The 16,720-nt window shown below is 44.5% G+C and overlaps 3 protein-coding genes across 4 annotated transcripts in view; 1 reads left to right on the forward strand and 2 right to left on the reverse strand.

The window, feature by feature from the left end:
* The window catches only part of LOC138635260 (claudin-1-like), a 4,147-nt gene extending 3,781 nt beyond the window's left edge, over positions 1–366 (reverse strand). Inside the window, exon 1 of the mRNA XM_069722652.1 lies at positions 125–366. The gene's annotated coding sequence lies outside the window, so the exon portion shown is untranslated. The remainder of the gene's footprint in view (positions 1–124) is intronic.
* Positions 367–1,919: 1,553 nt separating this feature from the next.
* On the reverse strand, positions 1,920–7,771 carry parlb (presenilin associated, rhomboid-like b). Of its 2 annotated transcripts, none has more exons than XM_069722654.1 (10): positions 7,666–7,771; positions 6,969–7,185; positions 6,751–6,891; positions 5,008–5,056; positions 4,816–4,911; positions 4,568–4,717; positions 3,409–3,479; positions 3,224–3,325; positions 3,047–3,144; positions 1,920–2,520 (listed from the first exon to the last, which is right to left on the reverse strand). In XM_069722654.1, exons 1-10 carry the CDS (start codon positions 7,737–7,739, stop codon positions 2,382–2,384), a joined length of 1,137 nt encoding a protein of 378 aa, XP_069578755.1. In that variant the 5' UTR covers positions 7,740–7,771; the 3' UTR covers positions 1,920–2,381. The 2 variants fall into 2 exon arrangements, with proteins under 2 accessions (XP_069578755.1, XP_069578754.1); XM_069722653.1 differs by having other exon boundaries at positions 6,969–7,188.
* Positions 7,772–8,844: 1,073 nt separating this feature from the next.
* Positions 8,845–16,519, forward strand: LOC138635255 (nucleotidyltransferase MB21D2). The gene is made up of 2 exons (XM_069722641.1): positions 8,845–9,202; positions 10,919–16,519. The coding sequence occupies exons 1-2, from the start codon at positions 8,944–8,946 to the stop codon at positions 12,181–12,183; spliced, it is 1,524 nt and encodes a 507-aa protein (XP_069578742.1). The 5' UTR covers positions 8,845–8,943; the 3' UTR covers positions 12,184–16,519.
* Positions 16,520–16,720: the final 201 nt, after the last annotated feature.

Below are 16,720 nucleotides of genomic sequence, written 5' to 3' on the forward strand. Positions count from 1 at the left end.
GTTTAGGTTTCAGGTCCTGAACCAGAACTTAATTGATGTGGTTCTACTGTCTGAGTTCTGGTCCTGGTTCTGTTCTGAACCTGCTGACATCACACTGACTGCAGCCCTTCAAATTAAAACTTACTGTGTGTTCTGGTCACGTGTTCCTCAGGTTGAATCCTTCAGCTCTGATCTGAACTTCAGGATCTGTCCTGGTCCTGGTTTGTCCTAGTTCTGGTCTGTCCTGGTTCTGGTTCTGGTCTGTCGTGGTCTTGGTCTGTCCTTGTTCTGGTTCTGGTCTGTCCTGGTCTCTGCAGCCGTCGCTCAGAGATGTGAAGCTGCTCTGATCTCTGAGGTCGGCTGGACTTCGAGGTCGATGAACTCAAACACACGTCATCGAGTTTCAGCTGCAGCCGTTTGTGATGAGCTGCTGTCAAACATCTACGACTTCAAAATAAAAGACAAAGACCTCATTTCTCTACACTTCAAAATAAAAGCCTTCCCCCCCCCTTTTTTTTCACACATCTTTAACTTAAAATGTGACCTGCTTTTGGGTCGTGAACCACCAGTTGAGAATCATTGATCTGACGTCAGTCAGAGACTCTGACAGTTTGTGCACTTCAGGCTGTTGAGTTTCTGTTTATCAAACCGACTTCATGCTTGAACTGTTACTCATCTTCATCAACCGGCCTGCAGTCGACCTGGAAAACATTTCATTACATTACATTTCATTTATCTGACTCTTTTATCCAAAGCTACTTACAATAAGTTCATTTCAACCATGAGGGTTCAAAACCAGAACAAGATAAGAAAATACAATTTCTTCCAGAAAGCCAAACTACAAAGTTCTATCAGTAAGTTCTATGTTAAGATACTAAAGTTCTACTGTTCAAGGTAAAGGAGGAAGAGGTGTGTTTTTAGTTTGTGGTGGAAGATGTTCAGAGTTTCTGCTGTCCTGATGTCGGTGGGGAGCTCATTCTACCATTTAGGAGCCAGGACAGCAAACAGTCGTGATTTTGTAGAGTGTTTAACTCAGTGAGGAGCAACAAGCTGATTGGTGGAAGCAATACATCTGGAACATCAGGACATGAACAATACAACAAAGGAGATCCTGAACTGCTGAGCAGCTGAAATCCTCTATCAGGCAAGAATGGGACCACAATTAACTTTCAAAACTCCAGAAACTGGTCTCCTCGGCTCCCAAACATTTACAGTGTTGTTAAAAGAAGAGGTTTATATACCTCTATTTATGTTATATTTGTCTATTTATGCCAGTCTGTTCTTTGCACACTGAGGGCTGAAGTTAAAACCGGAGTCAAATTCCTGGTGTGTTAACATACCTGGCCAATAAAGCTGTTTCTGATTCTGATGCAGTTCAGCGGTGAACATGATCCTGGAACAACTTTATAGACGTGTTGCTGCTTCAGATTCAAAATGAGCAGATATTTTTATAAAACAATAAAATGTCTCAAGTTTCAACATTTGATATTTTGTCTTTGGTCTGTTTTCAACTAAATATTAGTTCATGATTTACAAATCATCACATAGTATTTTTATTAACATTTTTCACAGCTACAATACTTTTTTGGAAACGTTTTAAAATACACAAAATTTGTTGCGGAGCTCACAAGACACGCCCACAACAAGCAATGCTACTCTAGGCCACGCCCACCATAAGGAACACCTGGTACAAGCCACACTCACCCTGAGCTGTTTTTTCTCATCAGATAAAACTTGTTTTTAATATTTGAAAATATTGATTTGTTAATATTCACTGAACGTCAGCAGCTTCATTTCAGTTATTTTAGTTTTATTTTGAAAGAAATAAACAAACATAAATAAGCAGAAATATAGACAAAGAGTTTTAATCCAAACACGTGAGAACAGCTGTGAGGGTTGACCTGACAGCCGAGAGGTCAGGGGTCAAACCATGTGGTCAGGGGTGGGTCACAGGCTCGATTCCCGCCTGGACCGTCACAGCTGTTCCTCAACTGGCTCTGTTTCCTGTCCGTCGCCACGGTGACCGAACATTAAAGGCTAAAAATTACCTTTAAAAAGAAATTAATTTTTGTGTCACCAAGTTCCTGTACATATCAGATCCAGTGTTATTTGAATGTTTTTACATATAAATGATAAATATAAAACATAAATCACTGATCAATCAGCACTTCAATTAATCAGTAACCAACCTGGACCTTTAATTGGTCAATAATGAGCTGATTGATCAGCTGTGAAGGCTCCGCCTCCTTGACGAGCTTCTTTTCGTCTCCACATGGAAACAACACGTGACTGAGGATTGTTCATGTTCTATAAACACATGAATCCTTTCTGCTCCTCGGTACATTTTTACATCTTTACAGGTTGCTGTTAATCAGTTTTTTCCCATCAGGTGTTTCTGCCTCCTACAGGGAGCTGCCGCCGCTGCCGCCACCTCCTCCTCCTCCTCCTCCTCCTCCTCCTCGGGTTCTCAGGTCGTGCCAAAGTTTAACAAAAGGTTCTCGGTTCTTCCAGATGAGCTCGTGACCGAACAGGACGTACCATCTGAGGAGGAAACGGAGTGGATTACAATAAAGACTTTCAGAGAGGAAGAGGAGGCTCTTCCTTCCTGTCAGACCTGATGATGATGATGATGAAGCTGCAGGACAGTTTGTCATATCTCATTATAACATGAGGATAAATATAAAAGTCAGTGTTTCTATGAAGGGTTTGGAGTTCCTCAGGGATCGACTCTGGGTCCTCGGTTCTTTTCATCTGACTGTTTCATTGTAAAAGTTAATTTAGAGTGAAATTATATTTTTAATAAAAAGTTGGTTCATTTAGAGTAAATAATGTCTGAGCTTTAATGTGGACTCTAAGTTGACCAATTTTGAGAGCCGTGTTGGTTGGAAATGACTTTCAGCAGAGCTTCTGTTCACGATGTTTTTAGAGGAAGAATGGTGTGAATTCTGATTAGTTGAACTTGTGTTGAGTTTTGAATGGATGAGGACACGTGGTCGTTTCCTCCCTGAGAGCCGACAGACTCAACTCTTCACAACCTGAAGGTTCGCGGACAAATTCGGCGACTCACATTCCAAACACGGCTCCTCCTAAGTGAGCGGCGTGGTCGAAATACTTCCAGCCCAACACCAGACCTGCCGTATCCATGGCGACGATGGCCTTCAGAGCCTGCACGCAGACAGGTAGATGGGGAATGAGGTTGTGATGAGGAAAAGAGAGAGCAGGTGAGAAGGGGGCGGGGTCTTACGTTGGCGGCGGTGAAGGTGAACATGGGGAGGAAGATGATGGCCAGTTTGGCTTCTGGAATTTTGGTGCAAACGGCGGCGAGGACGGTCATGATGGCTCCGGACTGAAACACACAACCAGCTGATGAGTCACAGATCGGACATGGTGATTGGTTAACGAGTCCCGGGCAGAGAGACTGCGTCTTACCGCTCCGAGAGACGGGCCGAGCCTCCCCGTCACCGTCTTACACACATAACTGAAGAACGTGGAGACGACACCTGCACACAGAGAACGTAAAGTCATCACCACGGCGACGCTGCAGATTCACCCTGACATCAGCTCCTTCATTAAAACCCCAAAGAAGTTAAAACGCAGTTAAAATAGAAATATTACAGAACGGGATTATTTACAAACTATTTAAACACCTTTAATTTAAAAAAAATAGAACAAAGACACAATATATACAAAATATTTGCCAGCAACTAAACAGCTGTGACAGAATTACGTTCACCACTGTGTTCATCACCTCTTCTTTTAACAACACTCTGTAAAACAGTTGACCAGTTGGTGGAGTTTTGAAAGTGAAATGTTGTCCCTTGATTTACAAAAATAATTATACCCCTTTTCTTCTTTGGAGAGTTTTAACAGCATTTGTGGACGCAGCGATGAACTGTGTTCACAGACGATGGTTTTCACAAGTGTTCCTGAGCCCATGCAGTGATTTCCACTCCAGAATAGTGTGTTTTTAATGCAGTGCTGCCTGAGGGCCCGAAGATCACCACCATCCAATATTGGTTTCCAGCCTTGTCCCTTGTGTTCAGAGATTTCTCCAGATTCTCTGAATCTTTTAATGATATTATGAACCGTAGACGATGAAATCCACTAATTCTTTGTAGTTTTACGTTGAGGAACATTATTCTTAGATTGTTGAACTATTTTCCAACACAGTCTTTCAGAGTGGTGAACCTCTCCCCATCTTCACTGCTGAGAGACTCTGCCTCTCTGAAATCATCTTTTTATACCCAATCATGTCACTGATCTGTTGCCATGGTAACCTGGTTAGTTGTCAGATGTTCCACCAGGTGTTTGTTTTTTTATCTTTACACAACTTTTCCATCTTTTGTGGATCCTGTCACAACGTTTAGAGACGTGTTGCTGATATCAAATTCAACATGAGAATATATTTTTCATAAAACAATAACATTTCTTTGTTTCAACATTTGATACGTTGTCTTTGGTCTATTTTATATCAAATATGACTTCATGTGATTTACACATCATGACATTCTGTTTGTATTTACACTTTGAACAGCGTCACTACTTTTTGGGGACAGGGTTGTGCGTTGTGTGTGTTGTGCAGCAGCACCTGCTGACAGGTAGACGGCCACGAACTGCTCGCGGCCCAGCATGGAGACGGCGCTGGTGGAGAAGCTCCAGAGGACGTACATGTTGGCGGCCAGGTGGAAGAAGGAGAAGTGGCTGAAGGCAGAGAGAAGCATCGGAGAGCACAGCGTCTCTGCAGGAGAAACACAACGCTCAAACACCAAGCAGCTGAGTGCTAGACCCTGAACGCACCACGGCTTTGTTTAAAGCGGTCGGGAGCAGACGACTCACTGGAGGAAGGGTTGGAGGTGAAGTATTTGATCATGAAGCGCTGCAGAGATGGGACTCTCCAGCAGCAGAACACCACGGCGTTAGCAGCAATGATCCCTGGGGAAAAAAACAAAGAGACGAGGGGCGTCAGGACGATACGAATAAAGTTTCAGACAGTGAAACTGAAGCTCCGTCGGCTGTCTGTCGACTCACCTGTGACGGTCCTCTGGCCCTCGCTCAGGCTGTTCCACCACTGGTTGATCTGACACACAAACAGCCAATCAGGTCAACATGTGGGCAGAGCTTATCTGTGCAGGTGTGCTGCTGGTTACACAGCTGCAGGTGTGTTTTTTTTTTATCTTTACACAACTTTTCCATCTTTTGTGGATCCTGTCACAACATTTGTTTTTCTCGTCCTCACCTCTTTGTTTGTTTATTTTTCTCGTCCTCACCTCTTTGTTTATTTTTCTCGTCCTCACCTCTTTGTTTTTGTTTATTTTTCTCATCCTCACCTCTTTGGTTTTGTTTATTTTTCTCGTCCTCACCTCTGTTTTTGTTTATTTTTCTCATCCTCACCTCTTTGTTTTTGTTTATTTTTCTCGTCCTCACCTCTTTGTTTGTTTCTTTTTCTCGTCCTCACCTCTTTGTTTTTGTTTATTTTTCTCGTCCTCACCTCTTTGTTTCTGTTTCTTTTTCTCATCCTCACCTCTTTGCTTTTGTTTCTTTTTCTCGTCCTCACCTCTTTGTTTCTGTTTCTTTTTCTCGTCCTCACCTCTTTGTTTTTGTTTATTTTTCTCGTCCTCACCTCTTTGTTTCTGTTTCTTTTTCTCGTCCTCACCTCTTTGCTTTTGTTTCTTTTTCTCGTCCTCACCTCTTTGTTTCTGTTTCTTTTTCTCGTCCTCAACTCTTTGTTTCTGTTTCTTTTTCTCATCCTCACCTCTTTGCTTTTGTTTCTTTTTCTCGTCCTCACCTCTTTGTTTGTTTCTTTTTCTCGTCCTCACCTCTTTGTTTCTGTTTATTTTTCTCGTCCTCACCTCTTTGTTTCTGTTTATTTTTCTCGTCCTCACCTCTTTGTTTCTGTTTATTTTTCTCGTCCTCACCTCTTTGTTTCTGTTTATTTTTCTCGTCCTCACCTCTTTGTTTTTGTTTATTTTTCTCGTCCTCACCTCTTTGTTTCTGTTTATTTTTCTCGTCCTCACCTTTGTTTTTGTTTATTTTTCTCGTCCTCACCTCTTTGTTTTTGTTTATTTTTCTCGTCCTCACCTCTTTGTTTTTGTTTATTTTTCTCGTCCTCACCTCTTTGTTTGTTTATTTTTCTCGTCCTCACCTCTTTGTTTCTGTTTATTTTTCTCGTCCTCACCTCTTTGTTTCTGTTTATTTTTCTCGTCCTCACCTCTTTGTTTCTGTTTATTTTTCTCGTCCTCACCTCTTTGTTTCTGTTTATTTTTCTCGTCCTCACCTCTTTGTTTCTCTTTTTATTTTTCTCGTCCTCACCTCTTTGTTTCTGTTTATTTTTCTCGTCCTCACCTCTTTGTTTCTGTTTATTTTTCTCGTCCTCACCTCTTTGTTTCTGTTTATTTTTCTCCTCCTCACCTCTTTGTTTCTGTTTATTTTTCTCGTCCTCACCTCTTTGTTTCTGTTTATTTTTCTCATCCTCACCTCTTTGCTTTTGTTTATTTTTCTCGTCCTCACCTCTTTGTTTCTGTTTATTTTTCTCGTCCTCACCTCTTTGTTTCTGTTTATTTTTCTCCTCCTCACCTCTTTGTTTCTGTTTATTTTTCTCGTCCTCACCTCTTTGTTTCTGTTTATTTTTCTCGTCCTCACCTCTTTGTTTCTGTTTATTTTTCTCGTCCTCACCTCTTTGTTTCTGTTTATTTTTCTCCTCCTCACCTCTTTGTTTCTGTTTATTTTTCTCGTCCTCACCTCTTTGTTTCTGTTTATTTTTCTCATCCTCACCTCTTTGCGGACGTCTCCTCGTTTCTGCGGTCGCACCTTCTCCAGCCAATCAGCTCGGATCTCGTCAAAGTAGCTCTGGACGCGGGACTTCAGGGACTCGTACTGCCAGATGGCGGCCGAGCCGAAGGAGCAGCCTGTAAACTGACATGGAGTCAAACACCTGTTGGTGACGTCACTGATGATGTCATCTGCAGCACCGACAGGTAAACACCACCTACCCCCACGGTGAAGAGCAGCGGTCGGACAAGCCGGCCAAAAGGCCGTGGCGGACCGGGCGGAGCCGGCTGGTCCTGGTGGGGGGTGGAGCTCCGACGGGGCGCGGCAGCCTCTGAGGACTCGTTGTGGGCGGGGCCTAGCTCCTCCTCCACCTTCCTGGATTCTGGTTTCCTGGTGGCTTTCCTGAAACCGCATCTCTGCTGGAGGCTGTGAGGCCACCTGCTGGACAGACGGAGAACTTTACAGTAAATAAAGATGGACGACAGGAATAGGAAGTAGGTTGGAGATGGGCACCGCTGTGAAGAAGTCTCCTCTATATTAGAAACGTGAACTTCTTCATAATGCGGCTTTTTATGGAAATAAATTCATTGACTTTGGTCCTAAATGTCTCAGAATAACTCCTCCGACCAACCGGATAAAAACCGGTTCTGTCCAGTCAATAATAAAAAAGATTTCAGGTTCGTTTCCGAACCAAAACAAAGGTTGAAGGTTGTTTCTTTTATCTTCCCGTGGAATTAATATTCATTCATCCAGGTGGTTAAAAGGTGACATCCGGAACACCTGTCGGTGTGATTTTAAAACGTTCAGCTCGGTGACCGAACACCGGCTCTAACATCCGAACCGGGCTCCGTCCGACCAGCGGAGCTCCGTCCTCTGTTACCCGGAGCAGGCTGCTGCTCTGCGGCCGCCGCCACCCACCTGCCTCCCTTCGCGGAGCTCCGGAGCAGATCCTCTCCGCTGAGTCTGAGCACCGAGCAGCTCCTCCACGCCATGTCGGAGCCCGGTGACCCCGACCGGTCGATCTCCGGCGAGCCGTTCACTACCGGGTCAACACGGAGTATCAACAGCGACACCTATAGGCCAGAGGCGGACACTGCACACCTGGAACAAAAAATATGAATAGTCGGTAGAACTACAACATCCGCTTGAGACTTTCAAAGTAAAACACAGACAAAGTTAATAAAACTTTGAGTCATAAACTGTGACAAAAGCAATAATTTAACATGACCAGGTATTAATATTGGCATCAAAGCTTTCAGACTCAATTCTCAACTTTATAAATGATTAAATTAGTTTTGTTTTGGGATAATTTCTCACTCCACCCAGATACAGGAAACTAAAATATAATCTGATGTTATCAGCATATTTATCATGTTGATTACGACACATGTACGAACACACACACGTATTGAAAAAGTGAATGGTGAAATGTTATTTGGTACTATTCTTATTATTTGCTTCACCTTATCCAGTTACATTGTGATGCACTCCCACTCTCTCAGTATGTTTATTTAATTGGTTAAGACAGAAATTATATTTCTTATCACTGAAATCAGAGTTGTAATCTACGAGTCGAGAGGCTGTTACTTAACATTTAATTTTTTGTATTTTACTTTGAGATATTATGTTCGTTATATTTGTTTTCTTAGTGTGTTTATTTTATTATCCTATATGATTTTGAATGGTATAGATTTAATATGTTTACATGATCTAAATCTAGTTTTTAATGCCAAAGCATGACATTGTGCCAATATAAGTGTTTGGAATGTATTTGAATTCCTTTAATTGTATTCTGAATTCTATTATATCAAATTGAGGTTGTTTTCAATGTGCCTAATTAATTATTTTGTTTTACATAGATGTGTATTGCACAATATTTACTTTTAAATATTTTTCACTGTGCTCTTCTCTGATTATAGTGACCTTGTTTTAATTTTATTCTCTTCTAGGGGTCTGATATTGGTCCTAAGTGGCTTTTTGGTGTTTTTATTCATATTTCATTTCATTAAAATAATGATAACAATAACAATAATCTTCCTGAACTGACCAGAACATTTATTTTGAAGGTGTGGAGCGGCGGAAGTGTCGCAGCTGTTTCCGGTGCTTGTGTTTGGTGCGGTGCGGCTCGCCTCGCCTCGGCTCGGCCCAGATCAGTCCCGCAGCAGCTGAAGTCTCGGCGGTGGTGAACCTGGGAAGATGGCGGCCCCTGCTCTCTCCGGTCGGGCTGGCTCGGCGGGCAGCCTCGGGAACAGCCTCGGGAACAGCCCCACCGCGGCCGGCGGGCGGCAGCCGCTCGGCGGCGGCGTCGGGCCCGAGCTCGACTTCAGGTCCGCGGCCCGCATGGAGGACCTGAACCGGCTCATCCAGGAGTTCAGCAAACATGACCAGCGGGAATACGACGACCAGCGGGCGCTGGAGATCCACACGGCCAAGGACTTCATCTTCTCCATGCTGGGTGAGACGCACACACACACACACACACACACACACACACACACACACACACACACACACACACACACACACACACACACACACACACACACACACACACACACACACACACACAGACACACACACACACACACACACACACACACACACACACACACACACACACACACACACACACACACACACACACACACACACACACACACAGAGGCACACACACACACACACACACACACACACACACACACACACACACACACACACACACAGAGACACACACACACACACACATAAACACACACACACACACACACATTGATCAGTATACACACACACACATAGATATGTATTGATCACACACACACAGTATAGATATGTATTGATCAGTATTGATCTGTATTGATCAGTATAGATATGTATTGATCAGTATAGATATGTATTGATCAGTATAGATATGTATTGATCAGTATTGATCTGTATTGATCAGTATAGATATGTATTGATCAGTATTGATCTGTATTGATCAGTATAGATATGTATTGATCAGTATTCATCTGTATTGATCAGTATTGATATGTATTGATCAGTATAGATATGTATTGATCAGTATTGATCTGTATTGATCTGTATAGATATGTATTGATCAGTATAGATATGTATTGATCTGTATTGATCAGTATAGATATGTATTGATCTGTATTGATCAGTATTGATCTGTATTGATCAGTATTGATCTGTATAGATATGTATTGATCTGTATTGATCTGTATAGATATGTATTGATCAGTATTGATCTGTATTGATCAGAATAGATATGTATTGATCTGTATTGATATGTATTGATCTGTATTGATCAGTATATCCTCCTGAGTCACTGCCCTCAGTCGCTCTCAGGTGTGTTTACTTCCTGTTTGTATGGGCGGCTGATCTCAGGTGAGTCTGTCAGGTGACCCCTGCAGAGGTGGAGCTTATTCTCCTCTTTAACATGAAGGAAAGCTGAACATCATCATGTCACAGTTCCAGATTTAGGGCAAAACAGGAAGCAGATAAAAACAAATAAATGTCATCAGTAGTGAAATCACTGAGATGGACGTTCAGAACCTGCTTCAGATTCACAGATTGTATATTATCAAATCTGGGAAACTAAAGGTTTGGTCAAATATTCAGCGCTAACACGTGACATGCCAGTGGGCACTCAGACACCACGGACTCGTCTGGACCCGCTTCAGAACACCAGTAGGCCCAGTGGACTGGTCCGGTTCTGTCTCTCCATTAAAGGTTGATGTTTAACGTTATCGATCTCCTCTCAGAAGAGTCACTTTGTTTCTGAGAAAATCCACTTATTCAGTCAATAAACTGCTCAAGTGATTCTGGTCAGTGAGAAGAAGTTCTGTTCTCCACACTGATGTACAGGTGTCACTGTCTGGATGAAGGACCGGCTGGGTCCAACGGTACCGGTGCTGGTTGGAAAGAAGGATGGAAACCAGCTGACGGTAGTGACACAGAGGACATTTTAAAGGACACCAAGCAAGACGGTAACGGGTTCCAGTCCAGTGAGCTGTCAGGTTCCGGTTCTGGTTCCTGTTTGGGAGGTTTTAGACTGTCCGATGGTTCTGGTTCGGGTTACTGAATGATGTTCTGTCGTGTGTCATGTGTCCCCACCATGTTGCGGTAGTCGGCCCGCTGACCCGTCTGACCCGTGTCCCGTCTCTTGCAGGGATGGTCCAGAAGTTGGACCAGAAGCTGCCGGTGGCCAACGAGTACCTGCTGCTGTCAGGGGGGGTGCGGGAGGGCGTGGTGGACATGGACCTAGACGAGCTCAGCATCTACGCCCGCGGCACCGACTACGATATGGACTTCACCCTGTTGGTGCCGGCGCTCAAACTGCACGACCGGAACCAGCCGGTGACGCTGGACATGAGGCACTCGGCGCTCGGCCACTCGTGGCTGAGTCTCCGCCTCTTCGACGAGGGAACCATCAACCGCTGGAAGGACTGCTGCACCGTCCTGGACCACATCAGCGGAACCACCAACTACTTCTTCTCCCCGACGCTGGTGACCGACTGGTTCTACCGGTCCATCTCGCTGGTGCTGCTGGAGGTGCAGAAGAAGCCGCAGCGCGGCATGCCGAGGGTGGAGAAGGTGGAGCGGAACGGCACCGTGATCTCGGTGGTTCTGGGCGTCGGCAGCAGCCGGATGCTGTACGACATCGTGCCCGTGGTGTCCTTTAAGGGCTGGCCCGCCGTGGCCCAGAGCTGGCTGATGGAGAACCACTTCTGGGATGGCAAGATCACAGAGGAGGAGGTGATCAGCGGCTTCTACCTGGTGCCCGCCTGCTCCTTCAAAGGCCGCAAGGACAACGAGTGGCGCCTGTCGTTCGCGCGCAGCGAGGTGCAGCTGAAGAAATGCATCTCGTCCAGCCTGATGGCGGCGTACCAGGCCTGCAAGGCCGTCATCACCAAGCTGCTGGCGCGGCCGCGGGCCCTCAGCCCGTACCACCTGCGCAGCATCATGCTGTGGGCCTGCGACCGCCTGCCCGCCAATTACCTGGCGCAGGACGACTTCTCCGCCCACTTCCTGCTGGGGCTGATCGACGACCTGCAGCACTGCCTGGTGAACAAGACGTGTCCCAACTACTTCATCCCGCAGTGCAACATGTTGGAGCAGCTGAGCGACGAGGCGGCCGTGCTGCACGCCCGCAAGCTGTCCTCGCTGCGCTCCGACCCGGCCGAGCACCTGCGCACCACCATCGAGCACGCCAAGGCCGCCAACAGGCTGACGGTGGAACTGCAGTGGCGAGGCAGCGCCAACAACCTGCCGTCGCCGCAGTCGGACGCCGGCGGAGAAAATCAACCCGACGACCGACTCGCCAAGAAGCTGCAGCAGCTCGTCACCGAGAACCCGGGGAAGTCCATCTCAGTGTTCATCAACCCGGACGACGTCACACGGCCGCACTTCAGGATCGATGACAAGTTCTTCTGAGACTCCATCCTCCTGCTGCTCCTCCTGCTCCTCCTCCTCCATCCTCCCGCTCCTTCTCCTCCATCCTCCTGCTCCTCCCTCTCCTCCTCCTCCATCCTCATCCTCCTCCATCCTCCCTCTCCTCCTCCTCCATCCTCATCCTCCTCCATCCTCCCTATCCTCCTCCTCCATCCTCCTGCTCCTCCTCCTCTGAAACTTTATTTTCTGTTTCTCTGCCACAGAATGAAGTGAGGTGATCGTCCAGTCGTGTCCGCCGCAGTTTCTAATATTTTTATTTTTCTACTACCCCCCCTCACCCCGTTTTTTAATGCCTTTTCAACAGACAGCTGATTAGCAGCAGGTTGTTTTTAACAATGAAGGAACGTTATGATGGTTTCGATAGTTTAGACGTGTTTTACATTTATTTCAGTGAAGTCAAAGAAGTCAAACTGCAGCTGATAAACCTTATTTTATTTTAGCTCTGACTCATCTAATTAAAACTAAAAGCCATCTCATAATTAATAATTAATATTATTTTTGGATAGTTACTCATAAATGTGATGCAATTTGTCATTAGAGTTTCTTATAATGATAAATCTATTTATATTCTGTAATGATGAAAATTATCTACAGATTAGTAAAGTTTCTTTATAATTAAAGGGGAGGGACTTGAATATTATCTCATAATTGTACAAATATTTACAATCCAATTATTATTTTCATTATTACAACCCCCAAAAGAGATTGGACGCTGTGTCAAATGTAAATAAAAACAATGTGATGATTTGTGATGGAACATGTAAACTCATATTTAATTTCAAAACAAAGAAAACAGACTAAATTCTGTTGAGGAAATCAGTGCATTGGCTCAGGTTCTTACCACAGTTCCTCAAAATGAAGACATTTTTCATAAAACAATAACATTTGTCAGATTCAATATGTTGTCTTTGGTCTTCAGTTAAATATGAGTTTACGTGATTTACAAATCATCACGTTCTGTTTTATTACAATTTTTGGAAACAGTTGTATGGTGAGAAGGTTTCAACATTTCTAACTTACAGCTACTAAAATCTAAATTATTAAATATTTGTCATGATTAGGAGCCAGTTTCTCACAAAATAATGACAAAAGGTTTTTAGAATGAGCTTTGGAAGACGTTTGATTCTTCCAGCAGTTTGTCTTCTTTGAAACAAGTGAAAGTGTTCAGATGTAAAGTCGACTGAGCCGGTTCCATCTCGGCTTGATCGGACCCGGACGTCTCAGGTCCAGAAGCCCCTCTGAGGAGTGTCTCCGCCTCTCTGAGGAGAATCTCCGCCTGTCCGGCGGACGATGGTACTAACCGCTCTTAGAAACTGACTGTAAATAGCAGAGAGATGACCGATGTGTGGACAGAAAGAGACTAAAGATGATGATGATGATGATCATCAACATTCTTTTCATCTAATTTTGCACAGAATGTAAAAAATCACCACGTTTCCTCTCAACGGCCGACGTCATGTTGTCCTACTTCTCGAACCTCGAGTCACGTCTGTAGACGGCGACACGTTACCGACGGCGACACGTTACCGACGGCGCCGCAGACAAACGCAGTGATGCAGCATTCAGATTTGAAGCACGGAAGGTTTAAACCATCGAGTCACTCACAACAGATTTCCTGATAAATATTTTGATCAGAAGTGAATCTGCAGCTTTTCTTCGTCTTCTTTAAACCAGCTGCTTCTTCCTGTTCAGCTGTCGAGAGCTTGACGGCTTCAGTTCAACCTGCTCCGATGTTTTAGTCTTTCAGCTGATTTTAAGCATCACATCCCTTTTAGACGTTTGTCTATTCATGAACTGGGACCAAGTTACATCCTGAATGGGACTTTTTAGAGTCTTAAAACCACCTGAACCACAGACGGAATAAAAAAGTGTTCATAGCGAAGCAGATGTGGAAGTAACTTAAGCTGCAATACCAGCGAGTGCCACTAGAGGTCGGCTCCAAAAAGCCTCCGGCTCCATAGACTCCCATTCAACTTCTCTCATCAAATCCAAAGTGAATAAAATGTGTCCATCAGTTATCTCGGTGTTGTTAGCTAAAGTCACTCCTTCTTCTTAGTTTTCTGGAGGTCCATCTGAAAATAATCCCTCATTCATTAGAAAAGAAGATTCAAGAAGACCTGTTTTTGGGGGCGTGTCTGTTTGATTGACAGGCCTGTGGTGCAGTCAGGTTACAGCTATCGGTGGGCGGGACGTAGTATCGTCAGGTTTCCAATCAGATCGGTCAGATCCACCGCTGGCTCCTCCCCCAGCTCATCCAAATATGGTCACTTCCTGCTCCAAACCGCTCCGAACTAGCAAAGATGGTGACGGACAGAATCTGAACTGGAGGATTCATAATGTTCACAAACCAACGATGACATCACTGATGGTTGATGACGTCATTGATAGTTGATGACATCACTGATGGTTGATGACATCTCTGATAGTTGATGACATCACTGATGGTTGATGACATCACTGATAGTCGATGACATCACTGATGGTTGATGACATCTCTGATAGCTGATGACATCACTGATGAGATTCGGGAAGTCTTTGCCGAGATGCCTGACAGACTATGTTAGTCCCCGACCAATCACAGCCAACCACCACTGATCTGGTTAAGTGATGAACGACCATCAGACTTTCGGCCAATTCGGTTGAACTGAAGTCGAGTTGCTCCCTCTTTATTTTCTTTGTGTTGTTAAAGTCTTAAACATTTCCAGGAAAATGCCAAAAACCTGAAAATATCCGACCGGCAGCGTGATCTCCGTATCCTCATCCTCAAGTGCAATTAGTGAGAATATATACACACACACACACACACACACACACACACACACACACACACACACACACACACACACTGTAGCATGGAGACACTACCGTGGTTCAGCTGAACGTCACAGACCAACACCAACATGCCCACTCAGAGTTCACACCATCAAAGTGCCACACAACTCTCCTGAAATGTACTGCTGACCTTTGACCTTACTCCCCTCTGTTTGCTCAGACCCATCCGACTGTGACTTTTGTGTTTTTCTGTATCCTGCTGCTCTGCTGTGTTCAGATGGATTTCTTTATGCAACGTTGACGGCAGCTCCTCTTCATCTTCATCCTCACTGCAGCTCCCTGAACTGCTGAGTCATCATGAAGTCTTTAACCAGAGTCTCTGTACGAAGTCCTTCCTGCTGATTCAGTGAAAGTAATCACACTTAAATACACTTCCATATATGCTCACTACTTTATTTACAGAAGTAAATGTGTCATCGGTATAGAGGAGATAAGCAGGTTAAATATCAGAGGACCCACAATTGAACCCTGAGGAACTCCCTGAACAAGGCTCTTATTCTGAAAAGCAAAGTTCTAGTGCTGCTTCATGGAGTACTTTCAACTAGAAACTTCTAGTTTGCACGCTCTGATGTGTTCCCGCCATGTCAATAGCCCCGCCTCCTCACATTGTTGATTGATCCACAGCGACAACATTTTAAATAATCTGACCCAACCGATCAGGTCCTGACGGTTCAGGTTGTGAATCACAAACTCACCAAAATGTGTTCAGACATTGATAAATGTGACAAATTTCTAACACAGAGTATTAAAATATAATTGTTTCGTGCTCCTGTGCTGATTTACTCGTATATTTGTGTGATGTATATGGAGACTCGTGATCTGATCGCATCAGCACAGATTAATAACGTCAGGTGGAAACAGGCTTTTTAAAGATAGAACTATTTAACACGTTTGATAAAGTAAGCAGAAAAGTTATTTCACATACTTTTCTGCGTACAAGTTTTTTGTCTGTGGGTCAACTTATTTTTTCTGGTGCACAAAAGCTCATCATATTCTGTATAAATATTGTAACGTTGCTCGCGGTATAAAAACTATCCTGTACTCGTAATCAGCGGTGCACAAAGCAGAAGGACGACATGTGGTGGATGCAGCAGCAGGTGGGCGGAGTCATGCAAACATGGCGGAGCCGTCAAAGGAATGTATGAAATATTAATGTTCAAATTACATTTGGTCTCTCGTCCTCACGCAGCAGTCAGACGGTTCAGGATGGATGCGGTGTGATCTGCTGCCGAGCTGAATTTAAAAACAAACTCTTATTTTGAAAAACCCTGTTTGCAGCCCAGGATCATTTTTTAGTCTTTCAGAGTCCCTGCAGGTTCTTCCAGTCAGGTTTTCTCTGTTTGCAGCTGTTCTAAATATTAGAGCAGTTCCTGTGTCTGCCAGCAGGCGGCAGCAGCAGAGAGCTGTGAGGAGCTGCCGTCCAACTCTCCTGCTGTTATGTGGAACTACTGTTGTAAATAGCACTTGATAAAATAACTCAAACTGCTGCCGTCTCCTCGTCTTTGTCTCTGCCCAGCTCACTGGGTGGTTCTGGCCCTACCCAGCTTAGCTCACTGGGTGGTTCTGGCCCCGCCCACCTCAGCTCAGTGGGTGGTTCTGGCCCCGCCCAGCTCACTGGGTGGTTCTGGAGGTAAACTCAACACAAGTTAGTAAGAGAGAAGATCATGATGGAGTCGCTGTGTGACCC

The sequence above is a fragment of the Brachyistius frenatus genome, unplaced genomic scaffold (assembly GCF_029030835.1).
Source record: "Brachyistius frenatus isolate BFR_SWC_R1_liver_20210118 unplaced genomic scaffold, ASM2903083v1 Contig_299, whole genome shotgun sequence".
In the NCBI taxonomy this organism is placed as follows: Eukaryota; Metazoa; Chordata; class Actinopteri; family Embiotocidae; genus Brachyistius; species Brachyistius frenatus.